The sequence below is a fragment of the Giraffa tippelskirchi genome, chromosome 13, assembly GCF_054371585.1.
Source record: "Giraffa tippelskirchi isolate mGirTip1 chromosome 13, T2T-mGirTip1v1.2.pri, whole genome shotgun sequence".
NCBI lineage: Eukaryota > Metazoa > Chordata > Mammalia > Artiodactyla > Giraffidae > Giraffa > Giraffa tippelskirchi.
The window spans coordinates 115113933-115141571 of NC_137287.1; the positions used below are offsets into that span (position 1 = coordinate 115113933).

The following is a 27639-nucleotide window of genomic DNA, read 5'->3' on the forward strand; positions in this document are numbered from 1 at the left end:
ACAGAGTCAGACATGACTGAAGCGACAGCATGCACGCACACAGAATGGCATCACCGACTCAATGGACATGAACTTGAGCAAACTCCAGGGGACAGTGGAGGACAGAGGAGCCTGGCATGCTTTAGTCCATGAGGTCACAAAGAGGTGGACGTGACTTAGTAACTGAACAACAAAGGCTAAGCTAGGATGTTTCCCTTGTGGCTCAGCTGGTAAAGAATCCGGCTGCAATGCGGGAGACCTGGATTTGATCCCTGGGTTGGGAAGATCCCCTGGAGAAGGAAAAGGCTACTCACTCCAGTAGTCTGGCCTGGAAAATTCCATGGACTATATAGTCCATGAGTTTGAAAAGAGTCGGACAAGACTGAGTGACTTTCACTTGGTAGGTTAGGTGAATTATATAAATTTTCAACTTCAACTATATTCAACTTATGATGGATTTATTGGGACATAGTCCCATTGTAGGTCAAGAACGATGTGTATGTACATACACTATGTGTTTATGCATACCTTACCTTCTCCTCACACTAATTATGCGTATGTATTTTCAGAGGGGTCACCTTAAAATGAAGGAATGCAGAGCTGACAGCAACTTTTCAGACAATGGCCAAGCAGTATGAACACTAGTTGTATGACTTTGTCTAGTCCAAGGCACTTAACCTCTTTGTGCCTCAGCTTCCTTTTCTGTAAATGGGGAAAATAGGATTGGTTTCATAAGATGTCGTGAGAAATAAGATAACGTGTGGAACATACTTTCAACAGTGGCCCAAAGTGAACCAGTTTATATGGACCAGTCATAGCCATTGTTACTCCAGAAGCACATTTTTAAAATTTTAAATATTTATTTTTATTTGTCTGTATATGCTCTTATTTGCGGCAGGCCAGGGCTTTTGTTGCGGCATGTGGGATCTAGTTCCCTGACCAGGAATCAAAACTGGGCCCCCTGAATTGGGAGCATGGAGTTTTAGCCACTGGGCCACCAGGGAATTCCCCAGAAGCACTTTTAGAGACGATCTAAACACTACAGGCTTCCTCCAATGTACAGATGAGGGATTTGATGGTCCAGAGAAGGTAAGTGAGAGGGGCTTCCCTGGTGGCTGAGATAGTAAAGAATCTTCCTGCAGTGCAGGAGACCAGGTTCGATCCTTGGGTTGGGAAGATCCCTGGAGAAGGGAATGGCTACCCACTCCAGTATTCTAGTCTGGCTAACAGAGGAGGTAAGTGAACGTTTTGTATTTGTTTTCTCTGTTACATAACTAATTACCACAAACATAGCAGGTTGTAACCACACTTTTTACTGCCCCACAGTTTCCATGGGTCAGGAGTCCAAGCACAGCTTGGCTGGGTTGTCTACTGAAGGGCTCCCAAGGCTGCAGTCTCTCCGAGGCACATGGTTGTTGGAAAAATCCATGTCCTCGTAGCTGTAGAGCTCACGGCAGCTTGCTTGTTCAGGGCCAGCAAGAGAGCATCACTCTCTTCAGGAAGGTTCCAGATCCTCTTTTACATATCTTCAACTGTTTTCCTTTAGCCACGGACTTTATTGTCTGAATATTTGCAACTATTATTCTATACGCAAATTTAATTTCTTACAAAACTCTATATTGCATACTGGTAGGTCACGTCACTCTGCATTTTATGCCACGTTTCCATCAAGAAGTATTTCCCCAAGTCACAATCTGCCTGGTTGTGGCTGTTATTGTTCAGTTGCTAAGTCGTGTCCGGCTCTTTGTGATGCCATGAACTGTGGCCTGCCCGGCTCCTCTGTCCATGAGGTTTCCCAGGCAAGAATACTGGAGTGGGTTGCCATTTCCTTTCCCAGGATAATCTCCCTTTTTACTAACTCAAAAACTAATTTCGAACCTTTATTACATCTGCAGAACCCCTTCGCCTTTGCTGCCCAATGTGACCTTCCCATCCGTCATTTTTGGAGATCATGCCCACACTCAAGGGGAGGGAATAGACAGGTCATATACACTGGGGAGGCAGAAATACTGGGGGCCATCTTGGAATCCTGACCATCTCACTCTCCCAAACCACATAGCAGATTATTGGCAAAGAGAAATCTGTTTGGCCTGAAGGCCTCCCCATGCCCCAGAAAGGAACTGCCCCGTCTAGGGGTCAGTGCTTTTGCTGCCTCAGAAGATTGGCAGGATCATGGACAAAACTGGCCCAGTGTTGTACAACATTGCTTTGAATCCCCAGCCCAGTTCTCAGAAATAATATACCAGTTTCCACTCGGGGTTAGCATTCCAGGTAAATTAACCCCTGTGGAGTTGACCAGCAGTGGGACTATAAGAACCAACCTTTAAGATGGCGTCTGCGTAGTCTTGCCTCCTGGTATTCCTACCCTCCTGCAGTCCCCTCTCATAGTGAATAGGGTGGACTCCTGTGACCAATGAGATTTAGTAAAAATGACAGTGTGTAACTTCTGAGCTTCCACCTGGCTCTCTTAGATGACTCTCTGGGAAAAGCCACCTGCTCTGACATGGGGATGCTCAAATCACCCCTCTGGGGATCATGGCAAGGGACTCTTATCAATAGCCAACACCAACTTGCCAGACATGCATGTGCACCATCTTCGAATTGGATCCTCCAGCCCAAGCTTTCAGAAGACTGCCATTCTGGCCAACAATTTGACTACAATCCCACGAGACCCCAGAGCCATCTAGCTCACTCCTGACCCATGGGAACTATTTTTTGTTGTTTACTCACTCAGTTGTGCCCAACTCTTTGTGACCCCATGGACTGTAGCCTGCCAGGCTCCTCTGTCCATGGGATTTTTCAGGCTAGCATACTGGAGTGGGTTGCCATTTCCTTCTCCAGGGGATCTTCCCGACCCAGGGATGGGACCCACGTCTCCTACATTGGCAGGCAGATTCTTTAGCACTGAACCACCAGGGAAGCCCAAGGTGGGAACTCTGTGAGATATTTATGTTGCCATAAACTCTTAAGTTTGGGGTAATTTAACACAGCAATAAAAGATACAGGGTCTCTAGAACCCATACCTAACCCAAAAGAAGTGGTCATGATGAGAGTAAAGTGCCACTTATGGAGCGCCTCCTAGGGACCAGGTTCTGACCTACCACCCCAGAGGATGCTGGAGATCAAGGTAATGGCTAATGAAGCTGAAATCCAAATCCTGGGGTTCTGACCCATTCTCACCATCCGGCCTAGCCCTGCCACGTTCGACATGTTCCATACCTACTCTATCTGATAGAGTAGCCACCAGCCACATGTGGCTCTTGAGGACTTGAAGTATGGCTGGTGCCACTGAGGAACTGAATTTTGCTTAATTTTAACTTAAATAGTCACATGTGACAAATGACCACTGGATTGGATAACGCAGATAGAACACATGGGAGGAACTTCTGCAGGATTCCAGTGGTTATGACTCTGAGCTTCCACTGCATGAGGCATGGATTTGATCCCTGGTCAGGGAAGGTCCACATACCACGCAGTGCAGTCAAAAAACAAATAACAGATTCCAGTTTCAAGTGCAGAGACCCACTCAAGCTTCGTGGGCCTCAGGAGGGATCTGAAACCAGGCTCCCTACTTCAAAGGGAGTGCAGCCTGAAGGGGCCCTGGGTGACATAAACTCTCTGACGGGCAGTGATGAGAAACTCCAGATCTTGGCCGCAAGGATTCAAAACCCGCCTCTACAGTTGATGAGCTGTGTCTCTTTGGGCAAGTTATTTATCTTAGCTGCAGTTTCCCCATCTATAAGATGGGACTACTAATAGCACCTACTTTGTTGAATTATTGTGAAGATTGAACTGGTGCAGGTGTAAAGGACAGAATGGGTTCCTGGCATGCACGTTTGTGATATGAGGGTTTGCTTCTACTGCCAATTCTTCTTTGCATCCTTTCCTTGACCCCAACGAACTTGGACTCGGAGTCCAAGTCCCAGCATGAAGATTTAACCCTGCACAGACAAGCAAAATTTGGGTTGCCCTCTCGGTAAAAAGGACCCTACCCACCTCAGAAGCGTGACTCAGATGGTAAAGAATCTGCCCCTGAGTTCGATCCCTGGGTTGGGAAGATCTCCTGGAGAAGGGGATGGTAACCCACTCCAGTATTCTTGACTGGAAGATTCCACGGACAGAGGAGCCTGGCAGGCTACAGTCCATGGGTCGCAAAGAGTAGGACACAACTGAGCAACCAACACTTTCCCTTTCACTCAGCTCAGAGGGTTGTTATGAGGATCAAGAGAGGTGTCAGTGCTATCTGTCCAGAGACCACCAGCTATGATGCCCAGAGGCCGAGGAGGTGACGTGAGTAAAGCAGATGGACAGACTGTGGCAAAGGAGAGAGCCTGCATCTAAGTGGGGACCCGCCCACATGCAACTCCCTATGGTTACCTGAGTTGCCAATTCTTGATTTCTTCCACATCCCCCCAATAAAAACAGGGAATCTGGATTTTTATGAGAAACATCTTCACTTCCATAGTTGGCAAAGAATCCAAGGATTTCTGTGTTTGTTTTTTAAACACGGGGCCGCCTAAACAAATCTCCGAGGTAGGCAGGACATGGCCGCAGGCCACGGTGTGCACGTTCTGACTTTCCTGCCTCCTTTCTGGGCCGTTTCTTGGCTTCTTATATATCTCTGCCTTCCGGTGTCTGGCAGCAATTATCTCAGGATCCGCTGAGATCAAGGGAAAGGATGATGTCTGACGGGCTTTGAAATGATGAAGGCAGGCGATCTAGAAAGTACCAGGTTTTATTATCTTTTTATCAAAAAATCAGTAACAGACAACAATGTGAGGTGCTCACTCCCAACATGGCCGGAAGAAACGGGACATGGGGGGAGGAAGAGGACCCAGCCAGCTGGGACCCTGGGGTCACAGAAGGGGAGAGAAGCAAGGGTAACTCCCCCCAGTCCCCCCATGGGGTCAGGAGATGTGGCCTGGCCAGCCTGAGCCACTAGGTCTCTCCTCTCTGGTTAGGGTAAGCCCCAGAGCCAGGCCCTGATCAGCCCTCCCTGTCCCCCTTTGTCTAGAGGGACAAAGGTCATCCTAACAAGGCTGAGCCTGTGACTTATTAAACCAATTCAGTTCTCGAGCTGTGCTGTCAACGGATGCCAGTGGGCTCTACTTGTCTGTCTGGTACACCAGCCACCGGCCCCACGTGGCTGCTGAGCACTTGAAATGTGGATTAGTGTAATTGAGGAACGAACTTTAACTTCCTGTCATTTTAATTGATTTCAGTGTGGCCGGCACTTGCCATGTTGGATAGCACAGCTCTCCGGTTTTCTCTTAAATTTGGAGACCGCAAATGAAGGTACCCCAGCTGGGCTCAACGCAAAAGCTAGAGAGAAGGTTTCCAACCCAGTTGGGAGAAGGCACCAAGAAACAGGACCTGAAGAAGAGGCAAAAATCCACTCAGCCCCACAAACATTCACTCACTCAACCACCCAGCCAACTTCACACAGGAATATATCACACTATTTCCTGAAAAAATATATTTATCTATTTTTCTAGAACCAAGGAAGAATAATAATATATTACATGAAAGAGACACAAATATCCCACCATCCCCTACGTTATAGTTTGGGATCTGCTAAAAAAAAAAACTATATTTCAGCAAGAGCTTCTTAGAGGAAGCAGCTTCAGAAAGGGCCAAGGTCATGAGCAGGGAAGTAGGAAGAATTAAAAAAACAAAAGCATAGGGGAAAAAAAGAAAAAAGGCAAAAGAGGGAAAGAAAGGCCCTGTCTGAAGCTATAAATAGTAGTAAAAAATTAATAAAAATTATATCTCCGACTCTTCTCTCATTTTCGAGTAACAAAAACAAAAACACCATTAAATACAAACTTAGCAGGTACTGTGGAAAGGTGCAAGAGGGCAGAGAAAGCCTTGGCTTCTGTGTACTCTTGCCCACGGAGGGAGGCTCTGTACAAAGGAATGAACCACTAAAAAAAAATACCCCACTAAAAATAGACTTAAGAATATTCTACAAGTCTGATTCAGGATGAACTTTCAGCTCCTCTCCCCAGATAAAAAAGGTTGACTTCCAAAAGTCACTTGGAAGAGCCTAGAATGGCCCAAGGGGTACCCCAGACTCCCACAATGTGGTTGCAGGTGCCTTTGATGGACACATCTCAAGGTGCAGATAGATGATTCTGGTTCCTTCTCCCAGCTCCTGGCCGAGGGGCCAGGCTGTGGAAGGGCGGCAGGGGGGAAGGCTGGCAGGTGGGGGGGTTGACCTCCAGCAGGACTTGTACAATAGCTTAGAAAGACTCTGGATCAGACCTGTTCAGTACAGGATCTAAGCTGAGCCTAGATTCTAAATGGGAAGATGAAGAAACAGATCCAACCCCAGACTTGCCTTGAGAAAGGCCAAGTTTAACCCCGTTTTCCTGCTGGGACAGTGGAGGCCCAGAGAATCAAGAGGCAAGCAGGAACAGTAGAAGGTGATGTCTCTTCTGACACTGAAACTGTAATCAGAGCTGGAGATGCTGATAGATCAGAACTGGGTTGCCCTACCCCTCCCTGAACATCCACCCTTCAAAATCCTTCAGTGTCCCTTCCCCCTAAAGTCCAAGTAGGTGCTCAGGGGGAAACTTCAGGCGTAGAACTCATTGGTGGGGGCTTTTTTGTAGATGGGTTTCTTGCCCAGGTCGTAGCTGCCCTCATCTTTCTTCTTCATGCGGTACACCAGCAGCAGGACGAGGAAGATGGCAAAGAGGATGCCCACGACACCGCCCACGATCAGAGCTGGAGAGGAGAGAGGGGAGCAGCGAGGTGAGAGCTGGCTGCCAGTCGGGACCTCAGGGTACACGGGCCACTTCTTCTCGGTCGGTTCTCTGACCCCCGGACGCCCTCACCATCCCCCCCAGGGGCATACTCTGCTGACGCCTTACTGAATTTGATCCTCACCGCCTCATTCATGAGAAGGCAGTCACTGTAAAGCACTAAAAAAACCACAGAACCAGAGTGACAAAGGCATCCTTCCAACCCACATTGCTGGAGTCCAAAGCCAGGTTCTTTCCCAACACGAGGCCAACTCCCCAGCAACAGCTCAGCCCTGAGCCAGGAAGCAGAAAAATAGCAGGCTGTGGAAATCCCCCTGAGACCTACTTACCCCACAGTCCTTAGCACAGGGAGCTCTCTAGCTGACCTTGTGTGCACACATCCCTAGGCAGACCTACACTTATACTGATCAGTTGTACACACGCGGGTATATGCTACTATATACAGTTACAACATGTGCGTGTGTCCACACTCCTATGTTACAAAGAATTACACATGTCGTTTGGGACTTTCTGGTGGTCCTGTGGTTAAGACTCCGTGCTTCCAATGCAAGGGGCACAGGTTTGATCCCTGGTCAGGGAACTAAGATCCCACATGCCACGTGGTGCGGCAAAAAAAAAAAAAATTATACACCTGGTTTATGTCCCCACATACGAAGCTCAGTGCTTAAGGCTTACATTCTATTCCTGTCTCTGCCACTTACTGGCAATGGGATCTAAATAATCAAGTTCCTTCATCTCTCTCATTGTAAAATGGAAACAATAGTACTTTTCTTATAGGTTTGTCCCTAGGTTGAAATAAATCAATCCCCTTAAGAGAGCTCAGAATGATGCATAGCATATGCTCAATATTCATTAATTGTGACTTTTTGTGGTTTGTATCTGTGTCCCTGCCACCCTGAATTGTTCTGGCACAACAGTGGGTGCTTAATAAATGAGTCTGTTTGGCTCAGAGAGGAGCACTGGCCAAGAGCAGGTGAACGTATGTTTTCTGTATGACCCCAGGCAGCCTGGAGGGCTCACTCCTGTTTGTTGAGGGGGCGGGGATGTCTCCTAGAATCCTTCCTGTGACAGATTGAGTCCCCTAATTCGGTCTTAGCCTAAGAAGATTAATTTCCCGCCCCTGCACACACTCCAAATCTACGCCCAGAATGGGGACGGAGTGGCAGGAGAGCCAAGGAAGGTTCTCTCTTGGCTAAAACGACGAAAAAGCAGCAACACAGTGCCCCCCGGACCATCAGGTATCAACCCCCTTCCCATTTCTATCACCTCTCCCTCTGATGTCTGTTCTGTTAGACCCTTGGTCTGTGCTGGGAGTCCCCAGAAGCTCAAGGCTCAAGGACAGTCTCAGAAGCAGCTGTGGCCCGAGGTTCCAATGCCAGGTTCACCACTTGTCTGGTCTTGTGCCTTTGGATAAGAGATAAGGCTTCTTGGAGCCTCATTTTCCTTATTTGTAAGAGTATAGATAACCATACATGTCGGATTGGGGTGTTGTGGGCACTCAATGAGGGGGCGTGTGAATCATATGGCACACGGCAAACACTTGATAAACTCCCAGGTTCCAGGGTGGCTTTTTTTGGCTGCACTGTGCAGCTTATAGGATCTTCGATCTCCCACCAAGGATAGCACCCCTGCCACCTACAGGGGAAGTGGTGAGTCTTAACCACTGGACCACCAGGGAATTCCACCCCACCACCACCAGGTACTGTTTAAAAGCTACTGGAATGGAGGATCTCACCCAGCTGTCTCAACAATGTAACTTTTCACATGAAGATCTTGCATGTGTGATAGATTCAACCCCAGACTTGCCTTGAGAAAGGGTTAGGGTTCGGTCATTCTCCATTGGATGTATTAAGAGATGACCGGCTCTCACTTGCTATGTGACCTAAAGCAAGGGGCTTGCTTTCTCTGGGCCTGAGTCTCCCATGTTATAAGAAACAGTTACTTGGACTAGATCAGTGGTTTCTACATTTTTCTTTAAAAGCAGTAGAACCATTGTTTGGTGAAAGCAAAACCTTATGCTAATCCCACATCCACCAACTAAAAGTGAAACTCTGTGGGTGAAGAAAGATGGGCTGGGTTTTACCTCGAAAAGACTTCCACCAAATAGTTTGACTTACAAGACTAAAAGGTCTCCAAGGGCCCTCTAGTTTCCCCACCCCACCCACATCACACAGAAAGTTAAAAGAATACTGACTCAGGGACCTGGAGGCCAGAGTCAGGGCTGAGCTGAGCCCAGTGTCACTGGGGGTTATACCCTGCAAGATGCAGACAAGATCTTTTATCTGTCCCGGAGAGAGGCAGGACCCAGGGCTCTTTCCTTGCACCTCCAGCCTCCTCAGAGCTGCTGGCCCAGCCGGTTGCCAGGAGACAGGAGTAAGCCAGCCTGGACCCACGGTGCCCCCCTCACTAGGCTGGTTCATCCAGACTGGCCCTTGGCCTGTAAAAACCTGGCAGGAAAGGGAGTCCTCTCTGACAAAGTCCCCAACCCAGCTTTGGAGACCCCCAAAGCTGCCGAGGAAGAAGGAAAAGAGCCAGTTACCACCCCAGCCGAAGGCCCCATAGTCAGGCTCGACAGAGCCACCCTTGAAGTCTCACCCTGGGACACATCTTTCCCCACATAGCACATTAGTCAGGAAGCCTGTGGCTCCCACTTGAGGCCAAAGTGTTAGTTTCTTAATCTGGCACAGGAAGTTTCCCTGTGGGCCACCTACTACTTGCCATGCTATGCTATGCCATGCCATATACTACACTATACTATATACTATGGGGCTTCGCTGATAGCTCAATTGGTAAAGAATCCACCTGCAATGCAGGAGACCCCAGTTTGATTCCTGGGTTGGGAAGATCCGCTGGAGAAGGGATAGGCTACCCACTCCAGTATTCTTGGGCTTCCTTTGTGGCTCAGCTGGTAAAGAATCCTCCTGCAATTCGGGAGACCCGGGTTTGATCCCTGGGTGAGGAAGATCCCCTGGAGAAAAGAATGGCTACCCACTCCGGTATTCTGGCTTGAGAAATCCCATGAACAGAGGAGACTGGCTGGTTACGGTCCACGGGGTTGCGAAGGGTTAGACACGACTGAACGACTAACACACACACCATCTACCACTGGGAACAAACATTTTACAGTCTGCCAAGTTATTTTAGACTCTATTTTTCACAAAGTTATTACACCAACCCAAGGAGGTAGCATGGTGGCCGTTTGCAGACATGAAAACTGAGGCTCGCCTCATCAACTGAGGCTGGAAAGTGTCTCAGCCAAGGTCACCAGGCTGCCAGGTGACAGCAGGGGGAGGGGAAGCCAGCCCAACTCAAAGGAGCCTCTGGGCTTAAAGGGGAAGTTTTCACGGGAAGTTTAACTTTTAATAATTAACATCCCAGGTGCCAAACCCAGGCTGGGAAAGTGCTTTGTAAATAGAAAAGGATTTACAGCAAGTGAACGACTCAACATCTATTATTTTTTTAGTCTCTGATATGCAATTCTTGCTCTCGGTCCGCCAGGCTGCACACATAGTCAGAGCCACCTCTAAGGGGAAGGGTCAGCCTTCAAGGTCCCAGGACACCCAGTGGCTGCAAGGGAGGGGTACCAAATTGCCTAACGGGCTAGAGCAGGGGTTCCCAACCCCCGGGCTGGTACTGGTCAGTGGCCTACTAGGAACCCAGCTGCACGGCAGGAGGCGAGCAGCAGGTGAGCAAGCCAAGTTTCATCTGCCGGTCCCCATCACTCGCATTACCATCTGAACCATCGTCACCCCTACCCCATCCCATCTGTGGAGAAACCGTCTTCCATGAAACTGGTCCCTGGTGCCAAAACGGTCGGGGACCACTGGGCCAGAGGCATCCTTGCCTGCAGCACCATCCCCTGCCCAAGCCCTCTACCCTTTCGGGGTATCTTGGGGGAAGCCTGGGACCTTACCTGCCAGCACCTCTGTCCTCTCAAAGATGTTGCTGCCCTGGGCTGTGCTGGACATGGACACCTTGTTGGACACATCCTCGTCCCCATCAAAAGGGGATGACCTCTTGGGGATAACTTCATTCTCCTCCGGTTCCTTGGGTTCGGTGGGAACTCGGCTCCCTGTCTTCTCAGGGATGTAGTTATCTATAGGGACCTGGATGGTGGGAAGGAGAAGAGACCAACACTCAGTGTGGTTTGTGGGGAGGGGGATCCAATGCAGGGGACAGGGACATTCAGCCGGGAGGGGAATGGTTCTGCCTCTTGCCGGCCAAACCACGTGGTCCTAGAGCAGATGCCAGCAACTACCCCTCAACAATCACACTGTCAAATCCTCACCCTCAACTTTTCTTATGTGTGTTAGTTGCTCAGTGTGTCCAACTCTTTGCGACCCCACGGACTGTAGCCCACCAGGCTCTTCTGTCCATGGAATTCTGCAGGCAAGAATATTGGAGTGGGTTGCCATTCCCTTCTCCAGGGGATCTTCCCAACCCAGGGATTGAACCTGGGTTTCCTGCATTGCAGGCAGATGCTTTACAATCTGAATCACCAGGGAAGCCCAACTTTTCCAGTAAATCTATCCCCAGTGGGGAATGATAATATGACCAAGGGCACAGGGAAGCAGGTGTTCTAGAGTAATACCCTGAAGGGTGGTTTGGCAAAACTGTAGAAATAGTTTGCCCTTCAATGCAGCAGTTTGCCTCTGGGACTCTGTCCTAAAGAGCTAATCAGAGATTTGTGTAAAAGATGCTTGTTATACTGTTGTTATAGGATGTCAAAAAATCATAAACCACTTTCCCATAGATAAGGGCAACTAGGTGAACTCTGATTATGAAGGTTATAAAAATGAATAGGAAAAACAGTGAGTTACGTGGGGAAATACTCATGATCACTGTAAGTGAAACATGCAGTACATAGAATGGCATGTGTAACTTGATATTAATGTTGGGAAATACCTAGAAATGCACACAAAAATGAGGCTGGAAGGACTTCCTTCATGGTCCAATGGTTAAGATTCCGAGCTCCCAAGGCAGGGAGGGGGCCTGGAGTGTGATCCCTGGTCAGGGAGCTAGATCCCACCTACTGCAACTAAAAATCCCGCATGATCCCAAGTGCCACAACTGGGATCCAGCTCAGTCAGATAAATAAATGACATAAAAATTAAAAAAGCAAAAGAGACTAGAATCACATCCAAGTGTTTATCACTTAGTGATCCCTGCAGAGAGGAAGGTCTACCTGTGACCCTTAGCGGTGCCTGTCCCAAGAGTTCAGGGCCACAAAAGCCTTTGTGCAGAATGAGGTCAGACTCGAATTTATTCTGCTTGTCTCAATAGTGCTGAGAGGAGGAGAGGCCAAAGTGCGGAGCTACTTACCAAGGGGTGCATCACTTCTGGGAAGATCCGGATGTCCTCTGAGTCATCTGTAAGGTCAGAAAGGTCGTGTGAATGTAAGGTCAGTTACCCCCAGCTTGATGACCCTTGCAGCCGCGGCTGGTGGGAGTTCTAATTCACAATCGGCCCCCAAATGCTCAACAGGTGATGAGCATTTGTCTGGCATATGTCCAGCAGGTGATCATTCCCATCCCAGCCTCAGTCATCTCATCTGTAAAATGGAGCTCATGAGACCTGTCCTCCTGGTTCTTTCATAGGAATGTTGAGCCGGTCACTGGGCAGACACTCTGTCAGCTCCAAACTCTTGCTCCATGTAGATCCCAGGACCAAGAACATCACCCAGGAGGGGTTAGAAATGCAGAATTTCAGGGGCCACTAATCAAAATCTGGATTTTAACAAGACCCCCAGGGGACTCATTTGAGAAGACTCTAGATTGCAACAGTAAATGTTAGAAATTGCAATATGAATGTATATACTGAGAACGTGGTAAGTGCCTAGGGCTTTTAACTCAGTCTAATCTCTGCAACACGTAAGGTCATTTCTATTCCCATGTTACAGATTAGGAAACTGAGGCCCAGGGGTCACAGAGCAGCAGTTTGAACTCAGGATTATGTGACTCCAGAACTCAAACTTCAAATCGTTATACCACCCCACACAGAGGAGGGAGGCTTTTCAGGAGCTCTGTCTAGCCTGTCAGCCAGAGCCAGGAAATGACCAAGAAAGACACGGGCCCCTGGCCCTGCCCCAGGAGGCCCCTTCACTGATTCCCAATCCCACCCTTGCAGAAGCAGGGGTTGGTGCTCGGTTCCCACCCACAGCTCTCCCCACCCTGCCCCCAGGCTCCTGAGCGGCTCCCTTTGCTTTTCAAAGGAAGGAAAACAGGCCACAGTTCAGTTCTCCTCCCAACGCCCACTCCCACCCAATCCTGTCCAAAGGCAGACAGGTTCAGACTGGTTTTCTACTACAAATGGACTCAAGCAACAAACATCTCGACCGGAAAGGGTCTCAGGAATGGGTTGATCCAGTTACTTTTGTTTCCCCCCCACTTTTTTTAACGGGGAGGGGCACAATAGGAAAATTCAAGTCCCGAAGTGGGGTCACCTTTGTAAAAGACAGGTTTCCTGCAGCCTTGAGCCCCAGGCTGGCCCCCTACTTCTTCCATACCTAGATCTCCAGAGCCAGACAGCTCAAAGTCATCCGATTCCTGCCCGGGCCCCCCGACGTCCTCATCGTCTGGTAAGTCTCCGGAAAAGTATCGGCCTTCTAGGAGGTCTTGAGGGTCGATGACCTCAGTTTCTCGGATCTAGGGTGAAAAAGGGAGACACATCAACCAGTAGCCCCCGCAATGCTCTTTAGCAGCCCCAGAACCCTGCAAGGCAGTGAAGCGAGTGTTCAGGAAGGGGAGTTGGGGTGCTGGAAGGGCATCAGGCCAGAGGCTGGAGACCTGGGTTCCCTAACTTACTGTGTGGCCTTAGACAAAACCCATTCCCATTCTGGGTTAAAAAAATAATGAAGGTGGCATAATCAGAATATAAATATGCTGGGTACCCTATACTGTGCACTTGCTATAGGCCAGGACCTGCCTCTTAATAACTCTGAAGACCAGTCTTCACCTCAGTTTTACAACCGAGGAAACTAGGCCCTGAAGACATTAAGTCATTTTCTTTGGGTGACTCGTGGGAGCAGACGGAGTGAAGACTGACTTCAGAGCCAGCATTCCCCGTCCACGCTCCGGGGTGCTCTGACGCTGTCACTGCTGATTCACCCACGGCAGGGAGAGGGTTGCTGGCTCTGGTCTTGCCCTGACCCGGACATCTTTCCCAGCTGAGTCAGACCAGGCTGGGACAGACAGGGCTGGCTCACTCACGTCCCAGGACAGCCTCGGGTCAGGGCGCTGCCCGGAACCTGGTGAGTCAAGCGTACGTGAGCACACTCGTGTCTTCAGCCTTCCAAACATCTCCCACGGAGCCATTCTGCAGCCGTGCAGTGCAGAGCGCCGTCTCTGCTCTCATCGACTATCCACTCCAGCACCCCCTAAGTACCCCTCCGCTGCCACATATGGGGGCCCCAGCCGTTCCCAGCTAGAATCTCAGGTCCACTGCCACTGAGAAGGTTTCACAAAGAAAGAATGAAAGATCCAGGAAGGCAGAGAGCTTGCTCCAGGAACTGCAGAACATCAGCCACCCGGCTCCCAAACCCGCAAATTCAGCTGAGGGGAAAACAAAGCTCCTTCTAGAGAGTCGGAAATCCTTGGGATTCGCACCACCCTCCCAGCTAGCTTCTGGGCTGAGGCTTTGTCTGCCCACAAGAACAGCAGCCCCGGGGCAAAGTTCATTCTTTCACTAATGAACTCAAATATTCAAGTGCCTACCATTTCCCAGAAGAGTCAGGGTTGCGAATAAGGTCAATACAAACCCCTTGCCCCAAACCTTCTTCTTCCCCCAACCCCCTAACTGCAGGAGGTGTGGAGGGGGGCGGGGTTTGCTCAGAACCACGGAACACCAGCTGGAGGCCAGGGAGGTCCTGCCCTCCCATTTCACAGAAAGGGAAAGAATCTGAGCCCTCCTACAAGTGACTTGCCTAAGGTCACACGGTGAGTCAGCTACACACTCAGAGAGGAAAGAGCCAGGCTCTGTTTCTGCCTGGCCCACTCCGTCCTCCACCCAGCGGAGACCTGCCAGTGATACAGAGCGGCCTGGAAAAGAACATCTGTCCCTAAGACAAGGTTACCATCCGTGGGAGAGGCCCAGGCTTCTGGGGAGAGGTGGGTGGAACCAGACTTTCGGGTCTCCTTCCACCCTGTCTGTCTGTCTGGGGCAGCTGGATTCCCGGGAGGGAGGTCAGGCTGGGAGGGAGATTTCTCCCCTCCCATCATCACAGAAGGGAGAATCTCCGCTGAACACTTGGTACACATGGGGGTGGGGAGCCGGAAGGGGTTAAGCCCTGGTGAGGGATGACTTCATGACTCGGGAATCAGGAGCTGGGGAGCTGCTGGCGCTGGAATTCCAGCCCCCGCACAGCCCCATGCCTGTGGGTTTAGTTTGGCAGCTCCAGAAGATGGCTCCTCGGTGGATGTGCAAGCTGCCTGCACCTAGGGCGGGGTCCCTGTGCTCCCATCCGCATCTCCTGCTGCAAATTCCCCCGGGGGCGGCAGAATCGGAAACAGCAGGATCTAGGCAGCTTACCAAACTAAGCACTTAGCTTGAAGTAGGTCCTCCTCGGAGCTCTTATTTGCTGAAACACTGGGGAGGGAGGGGGTTGGGGGGATGCTCAGAAAATTGAAGTCACTCGCTCAAGATCACCCAGGCAGAAAGTGGCCACTCTGGACCTGAACCCAGGCATAGGTCACCCGAGCCTTTAGCCACATACAGATCAACACACCCATAAACACACGGGTACACGGAGTGTCCGCCTACCTCGGCCAGGATGGAGCCTTGTCAAATAGAGGTCAAACTCAGCCCAGGAGGGAAAGAAGGTAGTTTGGCCACTTGCATATGGAGCCTGGAGACCAGCCAGAGCTTGAAGTTCTCAGGACGGGGGCTAGGGTCCTGCCACTGGACTGTTTCAGGCTGGGTCCTTCCCCTACCTCCCCATCCCGGAGAGCCACGGCTGTTTATTTATGGATCCTGCCTTTCTCTTAGTGGGTGAAAGTACTGAGGAGTGTTTCAAAACCTCCCCTAGGATTAGCACGTTGATTGGCTGGTAGTGGCTACCTCTGTTTTACATCAGGAAAGCAAGACCAAGTCAGAACAAAACTGGTACTGAAACCTAGATTGATTCCCAGTTCAGCCACCTTGGGGGTCACTGGGTCATCCCTAACTCTTCATTACTTTAAATCTATTTTTTAGTTGGAGGAAAATTGCTTCACAATGTTGCACTGGTTTCTGCCATACAACAGTGCAAATCAGCCATAATTATACATATATCTTCTCTCTTGAGCCTCCCTCCCCTCCCCAATGACAACCCTTCATTTTTACACCAGGTTCCTGGAGAGCATAAATGACTTTACTTAAGGTCAGCCAGGAATGGTTCAGATCTCGTCAGATCTAATCACAGAGGGATTAGATCCCGTCAGGTACCCATCCTGGCTCTAAAAGCACAGGGCTTGGGACCTCCCTGGTGGTCCAGTGCTTTCACTGCTTCTACTGAAGGGGGCACCAGTTTGATCCTTGGTCAGGAAGAAAGATCCTGCATGCCTCGTGGCTCAATAATAAATAAGATCAATCCTTCTCTAGCTCCAGAAGTGGTCCTGCTCTGCCCAAGATCCCTGACAAGAGAGAAATTCCCAAGAGTGCAGGAGCCCTAAGACTACGGCAGCAAGGCGGAACCATGCTCCCTGGGATTGTGGGCAAACATCCCTTTGTGTGTGAGTGTGTGTGTGTGTATGTGTGTGTGCGCGCGCGCGGAGGCCATGTGCCAACAGCCCTCCCTTCCCCCACCCTCTTTGCAGACTAGGCCCATTCAGTCTGGGGTGACTTTGAAGAACCAGGCCACCCAGCAGCCAGGCCCCACCCTGACCAGAGAGGGACCCCACCCTGCTCTTGGCTCATCCCATCGTTACCTGGGGAGCGGGTATCCACACGTGTGTGCATGCACAGGCACCCTCTCTAGGCGCTCAGGTCTCTCTGTATTTTTGTCCTACTCGTGGACACACAACAACAATCAAGAACCGAGTATGCAGACCCTGGTGGGCATCTGGATGCCTCCTTGGACTCTCCATAGAAAAGAAGGGTAGGGATTTCCCCGGTGGTCCAGTGGCTAAGACTCTGCGCTCCCAATGCAAGGGGCTCAGGTTCAACTCCTGGTCAGGGAACTTTATGTCACAACTCAGAGTTGGCATGCCACAACTAACGATCCCGCGGGACACAGCGAAGATTGGAGATCCCACATGCCACAACGAAGAGCGGGTGCAGCCAAATAAACAAACAACAAAAAAACAGTAGGTGTATTCTGTGCTATTGAGACTAACGCCTACCAACAGAAGGTAGCTGAGGGCCTAGCCCAACCATCTCATTTTATTACCCAGCAAACAGATTAAAAGATAAGCACCCTTGCCAAGGTCACCGAAGCAGAACTGGACTTAGAACCTAGGTCTCTTAAAAAAAACATTGAAAGAACCTGGGTCTCTGGGCTCCTAGGCTGGACTTGTCTTCCTTTCCCACTTCCAGGTCTTCCCCGGAAGTCCTACTCATGGACACACAACAGAAATCAACACCTGAACAAGCAGGCCCTGGTGGGCACCTGGGGCTGGGGCTGGATGCTTTCCGCTAGAGATTTCAGGGCATGGCAGCCCACTCCAGTATTCTTGTCTGGAGAATCCCATGGACAGAGGAGCCCGGTGGGCTTTAGTCCATGGGGTCGCAAAGAGTCTGACACAACCGAAGTGACTGATCACGCACACAGAGGTCTCAACAAATCCACGGGCAGCTGTTGCCACTCCAGCTGTAACCCCCACCCAGTCCTGAGGTGATGGGCATGAAGCTAGGAAAGTCGCCAACCCTATTGCAAAGTCTTGCAACTCCAGTCCCCTGGGAAAAGCACGGCGGCTGGGGTGACTGTAGTATCCTCTACACGCTGGGCACCATGCTGGGTTTCCCCCATCCGAGCTCATTTGATTGGCACAACAGCCTGGTGAGGTGCTCTACCCATGTGGCCGGAAAGTGACTTTCCCTTGAGTCACTCGTGTGAAGTCACTCAGCTAGAAAGCGACAGAGCTGGGATTCAAACTGAGATCTTTCTCGAGACCGAGTCTTCGCCAGAGCCAGACTTCTCACTGCCACCCACGCTACCCCTCTCCACCCCATCACCACCGTCCACAGCACCTGCTGCCAGGCCAGGGCTCCAGGGCACCCCTTCCCTTGGCCAGGGAGTCAACAAAGGTAAAAGTGATATTGCTCAAACAAAAGAGAAACTTTGGCTGGGACACTGGGGAGAAGTTCAGGGTCAGAGCTTGCTTAACTGTGAACTGGTGGGAGGCAAAGAGAGGCTCGTCTCCCCCTGCCTGTCTCTTTCCCAGGGGAGGAAGTCACCCCCAGGGGTCAGGGACACGCTTCTTCCAGGGCGGGGATGAGATGAGAAGGACCACTGGGCAAGTTAAATTCTGGAAGAAGTAGGAACGCTGAGGACCCTGGGCCCTAACTGCTGAATGCAGCAGAGGGGTCCTAGCAGGAGATCCCCAGAAGGGGCCACTGATAAGGCACGGCGGTCCTCTCTCACTCTTCTTCAGAACAGTTAGATGTCCCCCGGAATGAGCAAAACCTAGCTGCCTCAATCTGGACTCAGCACCCTGGCAGAAATGGAAAGACCCACCACCAGCCTGGGGACCTGTAAAAGCAGCTCCAATAGCAAACCACAGCCCTGCCGTTCCCATGAGCCTTGGTGTTTATTTCACATCTTGAAGCCTCAGTTTCCTCTTTCTGTCACCAAGGCTAGTAAGTACCACCTTGCAGGAGGATGAGATGAAGTGAAAAGCATTAGGGGTATGCCAGGGGCCCAGCACATGGCCTGGTACACAGCAGGTGCTCAATGAGTAGCAGCTACTATTAACCCCCATCTGCCTTCCTTCCAGCTGAGGGGATTAGTGCTCAAAGGTTCAGAGACTTGAGAAAAGGCATAGAAGTAGCTGCATTGCTAGAAAGAGGGTGGTGGGTGGATGGGGAGGTGCTTTGCAAACTGTGAAGAGACATGCCCTATAACACATATTTCTTGTGCTTCTGAGACCAAAGACTTATCAACAACCAATCAGGCCCCTTGAGAATGTGGAAGAGAGAAAGGTCCGGAGATGAGCAGAGATCTGTGCAAGCTCCCACAGCTTGGAGCACCTGTTCTAGGCAGAGGACAGAGCACTGTACTTTTCCAAAAGAGAAAATGGCAGTGACCAGAGACACTTGAAACTCAGCTGAGCCCCTGAGTCCCCAGAGTATTTCCTGACCTGCCTTGAGGATGAAAAAAGTGTCTAGGAGATCTGAAGATACCACCCACCACCAATACAGGATCTGGTGTGCTGGTCCGGGAAGGGTTAAGCCAGGTCTGGGGATGGGAGTGGGGGTGGGGCAGGGGTTCGAATGTCCGCCCTGCCCACTCCAAGGTCGGGTTACTCCAAACACAATCGCTCAGGAGAGAAGCCAGGTCTGGCACTGCCAGCAGCTTTTCACCAATTCCCCCTCCCTACCTCTCCCCTCCCCCTAGGGCAGCCCATTCCCAGAACCAGGGCTCCAGGACAGAGGGACGCCAGCTGCAGGTGGGAAGGGTAAGGGTCAGGGAAGCTTCTAGAGCCTCTGGACATCTCCCTGCCAGAGGCTGATGCCGTGGCATCCTTGTCAATATCAGCTCAGATGATCTTGGGAGATTCCCTCTCGGGGCCTCGGTTTCCCCACCTATACAAGACGGTTCTCAAAGAGACAAGCCTTCCTCTGTCTGCGGGCCTGGTAACCAAGCTGGGCACTGTTCCGATTGCTTGTGGAGACGGCCGGGAGGGGGCCAGCTCCCTCAGGGGCCGAAGAGACAGAGGTGCATTGAGGCCGGGCTTGTAATCTAGCAGCGGATCCCAGGTCCCCGCTGGATCTGAGGGCGGCCCCGTAAACAAGCCTCCCGTGTTCTCCAGAGCCGAGCTGATATCTCCTGTCTCGGCCAATTAGGTCTGCCCTGGGTGCTGGCTTCCTGCCCCTTCCCAGCCTCCCTACCGCCTCTCAGGGAAGCCACTGCTCCCAATCGGGTCATCCTGTCCCACAGACATCTCCTGGCCAGGCTTCCCCAGGGCCAGGAGTGTCCCAGCCATTGGTCACCCCTGCCCCCATGCCCCAAGGTGGAGTAGTACAGCTAGTCCCCACAGGCCGGGCCCCACCGAGTCACTCTTTCCACACATACCAGCCGATCCCTGCCTCCCCTTTCCATTACCCCAGGTGTCACCTGACTAGCAGCCCCTGCCACTGTGCCAGACAAAACTGGGGCAACCAAGCTCAGGGCCGAAGGAGGGGGCGGGGAGGTGCAGAGTAAGGCAACCAGACGGGGACGGGGTGCTGACTCCCTGGGCCTGACCCGGGGTGGGCCTATGGAAGGCTGAAGCTGGAAAGAGCTGATCAGATCGCAGAGTGATCTTCTGGGGACACCTGGAGCCCTAGGAGAGGGAGGAAAAAGTCTGAACCCTAAGAAACACAACCACCAGTTCTTATTTTTCAACCTGCACCCAGACACCACCTCCCCAAGCCATCCAGGTTAAGAACCCTTGTCTAGCCGCTAATAATAAACTAAACTTGAGCCAGACATTTACACAGAAGTTTGCCAAACACCAGTGATGGCCCGGGAGTGACACACGTGTTTTCTAGAGGACGCTGGGGCTCACGTCGGCCCAGTGACTTATTAACTAACTTGTGTGTCCCGGGCTGAGCCACAGAGCTGGGTTTCTCTGACTGTGAAACACACCCATTTTCCAGTCATCTTGCCTTCTGGGGACAGGGCCGGAGGGGACGCGCCCAAAGGTTACCCGTGAGTTAATAACAAACCCGCCCAAGAAGTCAGGTTTATTGAACTCAGGGTTAAATTAGGCTCCAACTGTTGACACATGCCTTCTCCGCGCTCCTTAGGCATCACGCGGTGAAAACATCTGAAAACTAGCTTTCCAGAACACTGTACCTTTTCTATCCACCATCGCACCCCTTTTCCCCCAGAACACTGGGTTTTTTTGCAATTCCTTGGGCCTCCGGACTGAAAACAACTCCGGCCCTCCTCTTACAGGACAAGACTCCACCAGGACAGACGATGACCCCAGAGGTTCCCAGCCCCCTGTCCCTTCTCCCTCCTGGTTGAAAATTGCTCAACAGGGGGGTTCCCACTGATCCCTGCAGGAGGGGTGGGGCAGTCAGGAACTGGTTCTTGTTTAAATATCAACCCATCCAGTAATTAGCAAACGGCCCACTTCTAAGACAAACAAATAGGAGATTTGGGCTCCGTCACCCAGCCCCACCCTAGACTCCTCCCCACCCACCTTGCAGCTGTTGGGGGGAGGGGAGAGAGCTTTCCAAGGGGCCTCTGGGGGTAGGATCCTCAAAAGGAAAGGACCATCTGGCATCAAGGCGGCCTGGGCAAAGCTGGGAACTGTCGCTAAGAACGCCTCCCATTTACCAGGCCAGATCCTAAGAGCTTCAGTTGCAGCCTTGTCATCTCCAACAAGGCTCTCCACAATCCGGTTCTTACAGAACAGATAGCTGAGGTCCCAAGCCATGGAGCTAGTGAGAGTGGGGCTTCACAGCCCTGGAGTCAGGTCTGCTGCTACTGCTGCTGCTAAGTCGCTTCAGTCATGTCCGACTCTGTGCGACCCCATAGACGGCAGCCTACCAGGCTCCGCCGTCCCTGGGATTCTCTGCTTAACTCCAAATCAGTGTTCCAAAGCCCTCCGATCAGCAGCCAATCCCAAGAAGCAAGAGGGTGTCAGAGAATCCCGGGGTCAAGTCAAGCCTGGACTATACTTTGCTCCATAAACTCAGACCAATTGCAACCTCACTTTTGCTTTAAGGCTGGGGGACAGAGCACTATACTCTCTGCAGAGGGATATATATAGTTTTATTAACTTTTTAAAAACTGAAGTATAGTTGATTTGCAATGTATTAATTTCTGCTGTACAGAAAAGTGATTCAGTTAAACATATATATATATAGTATTTTTAATATTCTTTTCCATTATGATTTATCACAGGATGTTGAATATAGTTCCCTGTGCTATACGGGAGGCTCTTATCATTCATCCATTCTATGTGTGACAGTTTGCACCTGCTAACCCCAAATTCCCAATCCATCCCTTCCCCTCTTCTTCTTCCCACCTTGGCAACCACAAGTCTTGCAGAGGACAATTTGGAGAACTGGCTGAACTCTAACCTGTCCAAGTCCACAGCTGGGCAAGGCCCTGTGAGGGTCTGGGGCCTAGGGCTAGTATTTTCTGTATGTCTCTTCAAGGCCCTGGACACTGGCTTGACTATCCTTAACAGTCCCTAAAGGGGGTGCCAATTCCCACATCCCCAGGAGGCCAAAAGGAAATGGGGGTGACTCAGGCAGGCCAGCTATGGCTCTCCTCCAGTGACTCACAGAGCCCTGTCCAGCCCCTTCCCCCAGTTTTAAGTAGTCACTTGAAAATCACGCCCACCAGTCCGGGAGGCCTAGGAGAGCTAGGAGCCAACTCCTCCCTAGAGGGAACTGGGGCGCGAAGCCCAGCCTGGCTCCCCCAGCCCCTCATTCAGGCCGGCTCAGAACTCCAAGTCCTTGGAAAAGGCTTCTGTTTCCAGGAGCTGGCGATGGCAGGAGCTGAATGTCTCCACCACCCGCCTCCCCATTGTCGCTTCTCCTGTAGGGTCTTTACCAAGGAGGCTGAGAAAGCGTTCCCTGTTCCCCACCAGAAAAGACCCACGAGAGGGTTTTGGTCCCATCTCCTCCTTCCAGAGTTGGGGACACTGAGACCCAGAGGGCATGGGTGCTCAAGGTCAACCAGCGATTCAGAAGGAGGGACCCAAGGCATCTGCCTTCAAACCCAGCCAACTTCCTCATTTGCAATGTCCTCCGAGGACCTGCAAATCAGACAGCCTGTGTTACCTGACAGACCTGGTTCTGACCTTGGCAGGCCCCTCCATTCCTCTGAGCATCACTTTCCTGTAAAAGTGAAGCTAATGGTACCTACCTCACAGTATCACGGGGAGGTATTCGTATCAGTAATAAACAACCTCAGTGCACCTTTTAGCATGAAGTTACAAGAACACATTTATTTGTTCATTCATACAGGCATTTCCGGGCCAGGTATTTCACTGAAAATCCACAGAGCAGAGTTCCTGTGTGCATGGGTGGAAGGGGGGTAGGGGATGAGGGCTCAGAATTTGATGGAGGATGTTAATGCTCCTCGTGAACCATAAGCCTTTCTTCAAGGGAGGGAATGCCTTAGATGTCTTTATGGTTCCCACCACCCTTTCAAAGAGTAGGTACTTAATTATTAATAGACTATCCAAGCTGGAAAGGGCTGTCTATTCAGTTCAAATTCCATTTTACAGATGGGGGATGTCAACCCAGAGAAAGAGACCCAATCTCACACCCTTCAAAGTGAGGCTCAAATATTTTCCTATCGTAGCTCTAGTAGCTCTCGGGGCTTCTAAGAATTCCAAAGGGCTCTCTCTGGCCACTCAAGGGTCCTAGACACCCCTGGGCTTCCGTTCCTACCCCCACTTCTGTGCAATCAAGGAGAAAACTCTCAAGACCAGAAACGTCTCTTAGCTAAAGTACATGGGGTGGGTGGGGGCACTTCCAGAACTGACTGGGCCAGGTGCCACGTCTATGCCCCTGGGAAGCAATACCGCTGGAGGGGGTGGTGGGGGTCCCATGGCGGCTCCCAAAACAAGGCTGCCTTTAATTGGCCAGGGAGGGAGTGGCAGGAAGGTAGATCAGGGGAATGCTTCCAGCTGGACAAGAAGAACTGGTTTAGGCCCGCAAGCCCCGCCAAACACAGAAGAGGCCATGGCTCCGGCTGGGCTGGGTTCCCTTTCCAAAACCTGTGGCACCGAGGGGGACATGGTGGGTGGCAGGGGGGCAGACCAAAAATTTGCAAAGTGGTCCCAATAGCACTACTGGAGGGGGACGACAGGACAGAGATTCTGATGGCCTTGGAGCTCTCTGCTACCCCAAGATGGTACCACTTTACCACTTGTGAAGTGGGCATAATATAATCCTCACATGCTAGGCCTTTTATGAGACTAAAACGCACCAGGACTTGGTCTACGGAGAGCACTTCATAAATGACAACTGTTATCAGCCCCACCCTTCTCCCTGGGCCTCAGTTTTCTCTGCAAAAAAGGAAAGGGCTGACCAGATCATCTCTGTGGTCTAATCCAACCGTGACTGGGTCTGATTTTTCCATCTACTGCCCTGGGAGGAAAGGGACTGAGAGGGGAGATAAAAGGGGAAGCCCTGTGACCCAGTTCAAGGTGGAAGACCTTGTAACATTAGCCAGGAAGGGAGTGCTGAGGTCAGGATGGGAGAGACGGACACCTCTCTCAGGAAGCAGCTGCCCAGGGCTCACTTCTCCTGCAGCTCAGGGGTCACCACCTGCCCTCCCCTAAACCACATCCTTCTGACCGCCCCCAGGGGACAGCTGCCTGCCTCTCTCGCCACACCCCCCGCCTCCCACCCACTGCAGGCTGGGCAACCCCTGAGCCAAGACTGACATGTGACTGTCCATGCAGTGACCTTTCAACCTCCAGGCTCTTTCCCCTTTTCCCCAGTCTGCCCAGGCTGGTGGGACGCGCCACGCTGTTCCTTTGGAAGCCTCCACCTCTGGGACACCAACACATCCTTCAGGGCCTAGTTTAGAGCGCTGCATGGGGGAGCAGCAGGCTTGGGTTCGAGTCCTGACTCAGCCACTCATCTTTTGACAAGCTTGCCCTTCTTAGTTTGGGGAGGTCATCACCTTACTTGGGGCCTCGGTTTCCTTCTCCCTCTGATTTCTCTGTGGCTGGCTGCCCCAAATCTTTATCTCCTCTTTATCTACTCTAAACTAGTTTTGAGGATGGGCCACAACTGCAGCCACTCAAGAGTAGCATCGGACTACACATCAAGATAGGAGCTAAAGATTAAAAAAGGGACGGGGAGGCCTGGCTGCCTAATTTGCATCTGACTCAGCCCCTTATCAGCTGTGTGACCTTGGGCAGGTTGGTTAACCTCTCTAGCCTCAGGACCAGTTTAAAACAGTAAACACAAGGGCTGAACAAAACTAGTTGACAGAGCCATTAGAACAGCTATCAGAAAGCTATTAGAACAGTTTCATGAGCACTGAAGGCTTGCTGTCATCACTCAAGGCTGCAACTGTTATCTGGGGGGTGGCGAGGAAGGGGGTCCTGGGGAGGGGAGGGTGGGTATAGCTCGGGATCTCAAATGAAGCCTGCCAGGCAGAAAGGACTTATTCTAAGTCATCCCAGAGAAATGGGAGCCCCACTGAGAACTGATATTAAGATTAAATGCCACTTGCTCTTCCCAAAACGGAGGTTTAAGGGTACCAAAGAGGCCAGGCTTTGGGGGGCAGGGTCAGACAGCCTCTCTCAGAAATTCCTGTGGCCCAGTTTCCCAGAGGCGATGGCCTCCCTCTTTCCCAACTGACCACTGGGATGAATGGAGCTTCTGGTGGGCCCGGGGCTTTGGACACTATGACAGGGACAAGTAAGTGGGGAGACCAGTAAAGGACCAGTAAGGAGGTTACTCAGGGCTCACAGAGATGGTCTCTTTCCCCAGTCCCAGTTCACCCCACCCAAAGGTGAGTGCTTTGGGTTTCCCCAGCGGTCAGATCGGTGGAAATAAACGCTCTTCTGGCAAAAAGCAGAGGCTCAACTCCTGGCGAAGTTCTGAGCCTACACAGTCCCTCCAGTCTGCCCGGGAAAGATCAGAGTCCCAGCCTTGTACGGACCCTATGGAAGCACTGCTCGCCTCCCATCCCAGTCCCCCAGATGCTCTGGGACTCGGAAGAGGGCAAGGCCTTGCCCAAAGTCACAGGCCAGTGGCAGGGCTGCGGCCAAACCTGAGGTCAGGGCTCAGTCCGCTACCCCGGTGCATGAAACAAGGCCCCTCAGAACCCTGCACCCCTCCCCCTTCCGAGTACACGCAGCCTCCTTCATGTCGAGGCCATCTCGGATTCTGGAGGGCGCGGAGGGGGGTCAGGGCGCGAGCCAGCCCTGGGATCACCGGGGAAGGGGCGAGAGGGTGAGGGGAGGCGAGGTGACACCAGCTTAGTCACGTCCGAGCCTGGAGCCCGCGGCGGGGCTGAGGCCAGGGGGAGGCGAGAAGCGCAACAGGCTGGGGGCGCACCGTGAGCGGAGGGGTCACCCACCCGCCCTCGCCCCGGAGCCTCCCTGGGACCCCAGGGCAAAGTTTCCAACAAAGTTTCCCTGGTCTCGGGCTCTAGTTGGGGACGGCGCACTGCCCCGATTGCCCGCCCCTGGACCCCACCTCAGGATCCCAGGAACAAAGAAGATACCGGTCCGCCCCCCCCTCCTCCGGCTCCCCTCGGGAATCTCCAAGCACCTACCGACTCGGCGGCGGCGGCGGGGACGCCCACGAGGAGCAGCAGCAGCGCGAGGAGGCGGGCGGGGGCCATCGTACTGCGGTCCGCAGAAGGCGCTCAGGCGGGTGGCCAGGGCTGGCGCGCGTCCCTTCTTATAGGCGGTGATCAGTCCCGCCCCGGCCCGCCCCCGCTTACCGCACCCCGCCCGGAATTCCCCCGCGAAAGCTGGGCCTCCCGGGTGCTGCTCCTACCCGCCCCGCTGGAAACCCGAGGGACCCGCCCCGTGGGCGCGGGCTGCTCAGTCCATCCAGGCTCTGGCCTGCAGTAGCCCCGATCCCCGATCCCCTGCTAGGCAGGTGACCCGAGAGCGCTGTGCAGAAACCCATTTTACAGTTGGGGAAACTGAGACCCTCAGACCGGAAGGACTTGCTCAGGGCTGTGAATTTAGATCAGCGCCCTTCCAGATGGGTACATTTCCCTCCAAGAATGGGCAACAATCGCCGGCTGTTTTCAGACTGGAGTTAGCAGGCACTTTTCTGTCAAGAGCTAAATGTTTTAGGCCGGGATGGTCTCTGTCACAATTACTCAAACTCTAGCTTTGCAGCACAAAGGCAACCTTAAATACTTAAAGGAAAGAGAGTGGCTGTGTCCTGATTAAACTGGACTGAAATTTGAATTTCATATAATTTTCACGTGCCATGAGATAGGATTCTTCTTTTGATTTTTTTTTCTTTCCCAACCATTTAAATATGTAAAAGCATTCTTTTAAAAAAAATAAAATAAAATAAAGGTTTATTTTTATTTATTTATTTGTACACGCTGGGTCTTGGTTGCAGCTCACAGGATCTTTAGTTGTGGCAAGCAAACTCTCACCTGCCTCATGTGGGATCTAGTTCTCTGACCAGGGATGGAACCCAGGCCCCCTGCATTGGGAGTTCAGAGTCTTAGCTGCTGGACCACCAGGGAGGTCTCTGTAAAAGCATTCTTAGTGGGCTGAGCATAAATAAACAATCTAGGGGTGGGCTTGTTGGTCTTAGGGTGGCTTACCTCTGTTTTAAGGGATTTGTTTTCTTGATATCGAACTTCCTAAAAAGTTTGCTGTCTTTGAGAGCTGTTTGGCAAGTTCATCTTTTTAAAAAAATATTTATTCCTTTGGCTGTGCAAGCTCTTAGTTGCAGCATGCAAAATCTTTAGTTGTGGCATGTGAGCCCTCGTGTGTTACCCACTCAGTTGTGTCCGACTCTTTGGGATGCTATGGACTTAATTGAGGCGTATGGGATCTAACTCAGCCTCCCTGCATTGGGAGCTTGGAGTCTTAGCCACTGGACCACCAGGAAAGTCTCTGGCAAGTTTATCTTAATTCTCAGATCCCACCTTTTGTATAAGACAGTTTCCTGTTCACATTACCCCCTGCATATCCTCCTTACTTTCTGTGTGTGTGTGTGTGTGTGTGTGTGTGTGTGTGAGGAAGGGTTTGGTAAAATCCTCTGAGGTCCCAAGTACAAGCACTGTTGGAATTATTAGACGAAGTAT

The 27639-nt window shown here is 51.5% G+C and overlaps 1 protein-coding gene across 1 annotated transcript; it reads right to left on the reverse strand.

The window, feature by feature from the left end:
* Positions 1 to 4698: 4698 nt before the first annotated feature.
* On the reverse strand, positions 4699 to 26233 carry SDC4 (syndecan 4). The gene is made up of 5 exons (XM_081557107.1): positions 26131 to 26233; positions 13252 to 13390; positions 12069 to 12115; positions 10660 to 10852; positions 4699 to 6708 (listed from the first exon to the last, which is right to left on the reverse strand). Exons 1-5 carry the CDS (start codon positions 26197 to 26199, stop codon positions 6557 to 6559), a joined length of 600 nt encoding a protein of 199 aa, XP_081413233.1. The 5' UTR covers positions 26200 to 26233; the 3' UTR covers positions 4699 to 6556.
* Positions 26234 to 27639: the final 1406 nt, after the last annotated feature.